Source organism: Temnothorax americanus, unplaced genomic scaffold (assembly GCF_048541705.1).
Source record: "Temnothorax americanus isolate GAGA-0224 unplaced genomic scaffold, ASM4854170v1 Scaffold93, whole genome shotgun sequence".
Classification (NCBI taxonomy): domain Eukaryota; kingdom Metazoa; phylum Arthropoda; class Insecta; order Hymenoptera; family Formicidae; genus Temnothorax; species Temnothorax americanus.
Genome location: NW_027509816.1, coordinates 150,325 through 156,356, shown reverse-complemented (window position 1 = coordinate 156,356; position 6,032 = coordinate 150,325). Strand labels below are relative to the sequence as shown.

The 6,032-nt window shown below is 34.7% G+C and overlaps 1 protein-coding gene across 1 annotated transcript; it reads left to right on the top strand.

Annotated features, from left to right (window-relative positions):
* The first annotated feature begins 1,078 nt into the window (after positions 1–1,078).
* Positions 1,079–5,493, top strand: Rlip (Ral interacting protein). The gene is made up of 9 exons (XM_077426041.1): positions 1,079–1,267; positions 1,486–1,627; positions 2,138–2,379; positions 2,464–2,725; positions 2,808–2,988; positions 3,254–3,568; positions 3,632–4,007; positions 4,091–4,338; positions 4,402–5,493. The coding sequence occupies exons 1-9, from the start codon at positions 1,183–1,185 to the stop codon at positions 4,501–4,503; spliced, it is 1,953 nt and encodes a 650-aa protein (XP_077282167.1). The 5' UTR covers positions 1,079–1,182; the 3' UTR covers positions 4,504–5,493.
* Positions 5,494–6,032: the final 539 nt, after the last annotated feature.

The following is a 6,032-nucleotide window of genomic DNA, read 5'->3' as shown; positions in this document are numbered from 1 at the left end:
AACATTAAAACCAAAATGGAATTTCGGCAAGTTCAAGTTTCCGTGAATACGACTCTCGTTGCCACGAAGAAGAAGAAAGAAAAAAAACACAAGATTCATTTTTGTAGAACATCAGCTCTCATTAAATAATAACATTTGTAACTCTCGAATTTTTAAACTTAAATTTTTAGTAACTTTTTTAAAATTATAATTTTTGACATTTTTATTAACGATACTTCTTACTTGATTCCATTTTTCTTAATCTATCGAATTTTAAGAATTTAAATTTTTGTCGGCAATTGATATCAATAATTACAATACAATGCTAATAAATTACACGTCAATTAATTACGGTAGGTAAAATTATATAAAAATATATCAAGATTGACTAAAAATTAATTGATATTTTATAACTACTGGTATACCAATTACCTATAAAATTTTTTAATTATTACATTCGCGAAGTATGAAGTATTAAAAGAATATATGATCAGTAAGTGACTAAAGTTTCAAAAATTGAATTTCAAAAATTTCAAGAATTACAATTGTAAGATTAAAATTTCGAAGAATAAAAGATGAATTTCGAGTAGCAAAATTTTCAACTTTCAAAAATAGAGGAATTATCAGACAAGAATAGAGAATCAGGTAAAAAGTGACACAAATGACAACTCGATCATCAGAACATTGCAAGCAGAAACTTTATTTATTGCAAATTTTCTTTCTATACTTATATCAACATATGAGTAACACTGTGTATACCAACACAATATTTATAAACATATTTAGATGAAGGAACTAAACTAAATATTTAGATATATTATATTCGCGTGATTAATGTACATACATATATTAGTCACGCGAATATAATATATCTAAATATTTAGTTTAGTTCCTTCGTCTAAATATGTTTATAAATATTTAGAAATATATAAATATAATGCACAAAACGTCAATGTACCAAAAATGTCCAAATTGGCGTGTTTTTATATACTGAGCGATTTGTGATGTCTTGTATGTAAACAGCGTTCAAATGTTCAGTTCGAGAACGTGAAATATCGACTCGCGAGAGTCGCGAGCATTGTCATCTCGAAATATCTCGAACGAGATTGATATTTCGATGGAGTTGGCAGTTGGCAGTGTTGGCACACACGACACACGGACAGGTGTCAAATTGTGTGCCAAATGCACATAAATTAAAGGAGGATGGACTTCGAGAGTCCTGACGTTGAGAAGGAATTTCCCGGATTGTACGCGTCCGAATCGGCGAGGAAAAGTAATGAGAGCGATTGTACGTAAGGCTATCATTACGTTATATTTGCGTTTCAAAACATGGATGAGATATCGCGTGTAGGTGCATGTGTGTGCGTGTGCGGGAAAAAGAGAGAGAGAGAGAGAGAGAGAGAGAGGTTATGTCATCTGTCAAAATCTAATCGCAGATGTTACATATTTACGCCTCTCGCTGTCATTTCACTGATAGAGATATTTATGATGATTTTTGTACTACAGTTAGTGACGAAGGCAGTCACGACAAGCATTCCACCAAGAAGGAGCTTCTCGGTGGAAAGCGTAAGGACAAAAAGGACAGGAAGGACAGGGGTTACGCGACCCTAGAGGGTGAGAGCTCGCCAGACGAAGATCAGGAGACCAAGTAATATTCCCGTTGAAACCTATGTGATTTTCGTCTCTTTTACATGATGTTATTTGACACCTCTCGAATAACATACAAGTGCTAATGTAACGCACGATTAACGGATCCTTTCGTCTGATATTTATCAGAGGCATACGAATGAGACTGTGCTGTTAACTAATGCTCGATAATTAGAATTAATGTCCACCGTTCACCGTCATCCGTCCACCATTGTTCCATATTTCTCATTTGTACTGCATTAGCTTTTTCTTGCCAATAAAATAAACTATATAAGAGTTTGATTTCTGATTTGTAAATGGAAAGCAGACTTGTTTCAAATATTTATGACTTGATACTGTTGTTCATACTAATTTTTATTTGCTCAGTAAACATTTACTTTATCATGAGAATCTTTATTATATATGTACAAAGTAAGAATTAATTGATCGCAAATCGCTCTTAAGGTGATTTTTTCAATGTCTTATATGTGACTTATATAATACTGAGACTAACATGTAGATTATTATACAGAAGTCCTTCAAAATCAAAAAAGACCAAAGCCTTTAAATTTCCATCTAAAAAGGAGAAACGGGAGAAATCGAGGGAGAAGGAGGCGAAAGAAAAGGACACTGAGAAGGAGAAGGACAAAAAGAAGAAAGAAAAGGATGAGAAGGATATAGATAAGGAAAAGCGGAAGGACAAGGATAAAGACAAATCCAAGCAGAAATTAAAGGATCGGAAAAAAGGAAAGCATGAAGGATTGGATATTGGCGGTAAGATCGTAATTCGTACAAATACAATTAATACATCTTGACTTATTCAACACTTCTTGGATATGTACATATTCTATCCTTCAGAGGAACAACCGATTTTCGGTGTTAGTCTTCACCTGGCAGTCGAAAGAAGCTGTTGTCATGACGGAGTTAAATTACCCTTGGTAGTGCGAGATTGTATAGATTACGTGGAAGAGCATGGGATGAATGTAGAGGGCCTGTACAAAGTCCCCGGAGTGAAGTCAAAAATTCAGCACTTGAAAAAATTATACAATAATCGGGAGCCGGTGAATATATCCGAGTTCGAACCCACGGTAGCTACGAGCTTATTGATACTCTTTCTTAGGTTTGTATACCTGCGAATTCTATCCTCTCTCTCACCATGTGTTTTAAGATCAAACGAAAAAGTGCGCATTGTGGTGATGTAGAGAGCTGCCAGAATCCGTGTTGGAGAACAGCGAAACGATATCGCGCTTCGAGCAGGCCGCATCGACCAAGGATGTCGCGCAGCGCGAAGCTCAATTGGCCCAGCTGACGCAGCAGTTACCGGAATGCAACAGGATTCTTCTGGCATGGGTTACATTACATTTGGACAATGTTACGGCGCGGGTACGTTCAAAATGTTACTAATTTGATACAAAAGTCAGATGAAGACCTTTAAAATACTTAGATCTTTTTAGAGATAGATCATAGATCTAAAGATTCTAGAGATAGATTTCTCAATCTAAATTTTTGATTTTTTTTTAATTTTATTAAAAATAAAAATTGATTGTAGAACGGCACAAATTCTTTACATTATTTGATACATTATTTTCTCAAAACAATTCATTTTCCAATTAATATTCCAATTGATATTCAATGAATTTTACCCTAGGAGAAAACAACAAAAATGAACGCACAAACGGTCTCGATGACGTTAAGCCCGGTTCTACAAATGAGTCACAGATTGCTATTGGCCTTATTATTCCACTGCAAGGCTTTGTTCCCAAATATACAATTGACAAAATATGTGCCACCGTTATCATCCGGTAGTACCAATCTGCCAGATTCCGTGGAGGGTATAGCCGCGGAACTATCCAAGCAAGAATCGTTGCTTTCTCAAATTCACATGCAGATGAATGCCGGTTTTGTAACAAAATCTCGGGAGGAACAATTGTGGGAAGTACAACGAATGATAACGCAATTAAAGGTACAAAAATGTTTGGAAAATGTATATATAAAGAGCATTAACATAATAAATTACGTTTTACAGAGAAAATGTAAAACTGTTCAAAAACTGGAAGGTGCTACGCAAAAGAGTCTAGATGAAGAAATAAAGTCAACCGATAATATTCCCATAGAATCTGTCTCACAGAAGTCAAAGACTGTAGATGAAGATTCCGGGCAAATAATCCCTTGTGATGCTCGACCGTTAACCAATCCGACATTGATAAAAAAAGACAGCAAACTGCATAATGCAGAAGAGGCGAAAGAGAAGTGTTCTTGCTCGACGGGTATCAACGCAAACGCTACGCAAAATGAACAAAGTGTAAATGCGCAAGAGAAAGACACGGTTGATTTCGCGGTTGAGAGTGCAACGGTTACACCGCAAGAGCCTGAGAGTGTAACACCGAATGACAAAACAAACAGTACATAATAATTAATAGTATATTTCTAATATTTTCTCTAAATATATCGTATAACGTATAATATATCGTTAATTTATATGTAGAGCCTGACGAGGAAGATGTCATAGATAAGTTGCGAGAGGGGCTGATCCACGAGGAACTATTGAACATGCAAGCGTTACTGAAATCTCGCATCAATCAAGAGAGGAATGAGATCAGACGATTGATGGAAATGCTAATGGAGTGCAGCACGAAAGAAGAAAAGAAGAAACCCAAAGAGAGGACGCACTCTCCCAACGAAGCTGAAATGACGGCCATGATACAGCTAGTCAAAGAGAATCAATTACTCGAGGTACGTTCTTTCATGCCAGCTTTCTTTTTCTACTTCTGTACACTTATTTTTCTTTCGTTGCAGAAGAAGATGACGACGTTGATACGTAGTATTATCGAGGAGAAAGACGCTTGTGTGGAACTACGTGTACAACTGGCGGTGCATCAACTAATGGCCAAAACTTGACCACAAATCTCCTAGCGATCGCATCGGAATCACAATATCTCTACGCTATAAAGATATGATCTGACATTACGTTTTTGCACATAATGACCATATATAGTTTATAACATGTTACAATTATCACATGTACCATTAACTCGTTCTATCCTTCCGTGAAATAATAAAATATACAAAATGCAACTATAGAACTTTTATAATTTGCATTTTTATAATTCGAGTTCCCAATTGAATATCTAGCGTATACGTAAGGATGGAGGAAATAGCAGCATCTTTCAAATATTCAGACAACGTAAACATAAGAAATTTTTTTCTTTACAATAAAAAAAGTAATATAATAAAATTCTATTTGTATATATATTTCATATGTTAACACGTCAGCAAAATATTAACATATTATTATTATATATTAATTACGCTGATAAAATTTTAGATTAGGTCAGTGAATTAAACCGATACTTTCATTTGGCATAAAAGATGAGTCACACCGGAGAGAACAAAAAAAGGAAACCAAAAAAAGGTCTTGTGTTAAGCAAGCAGGAAGCAATCAGAGTAAGTGGAAAGAGTATCGCTTGAGACTAAAACTGAAGAAAATATATATAGATATAATCAGAAAATCTTTAGAAAAATAACGAAACATGATATCTATTGTATAGGGTGTCCCAAGTTTTTCTAGACAAATTTTAGTAGTATGTTCTATGAGCAGAAATAAGAAAAAAAATGTTATATAAACATAGGTCCTAAAATGCTTTATTAGAAAATTATATCAAAAATATAAAATACATATGTAAGAAACAATATAAGCTATACATCCATCTAACTGTATCATCCATATGTGTTGGCGAAATCCGCGAAATAGTAAAGGTACATCTTCGAGAGCAATCGCTAAATTGTTGCTGAGAAAGTTCACAAAAGAATGTGCACTTAAACGTTCTGGCAAGAAATGGAGGCCAATGAACATGTCGTGTACATGCCTATCCATACATTACAGTTGAATTGACGTTAAAAAGCTGTTTTTCGAACAGCGTATGGATTTTCGTATGATCATACATAGTTATTACGAAAATTGAAAACACCGCCTCTCGTAAATGTAGTCTCGTCAGTCCATAGTATTCTCAATGGGAAAAGGTAATCTTCTTGTACTTGTTGCACGTACTATTCACAAAATTGTGTTAGTTTTTCGTGATCAGTTGGCAAAAATTCTCGTACTGGTGTGAAATGATACGGGTACCTGTTATCAGCTCGCAATGTTCTCTAAACAGTCTAAACCATACTTCGGGATAGTTGTAGCTATGACGCTCGCGCATTAATAAATGATCCACTTGCGGTAGGATCGTTCATTATTAAACATCATCTAATGTCGTATCACTTATGTATGATGTGTCACTTCTTCAACACAAAATTCTAACTTTTGCTATAACTATCTAATAAAGCATGTTTATATAAAAATTTTTTTTCTTATTTCTGCTCATAGAACATTAATCTATTAAAGTTTATCTGGAAAAATTTGGGACACCCTGTATATCACTCTCTAT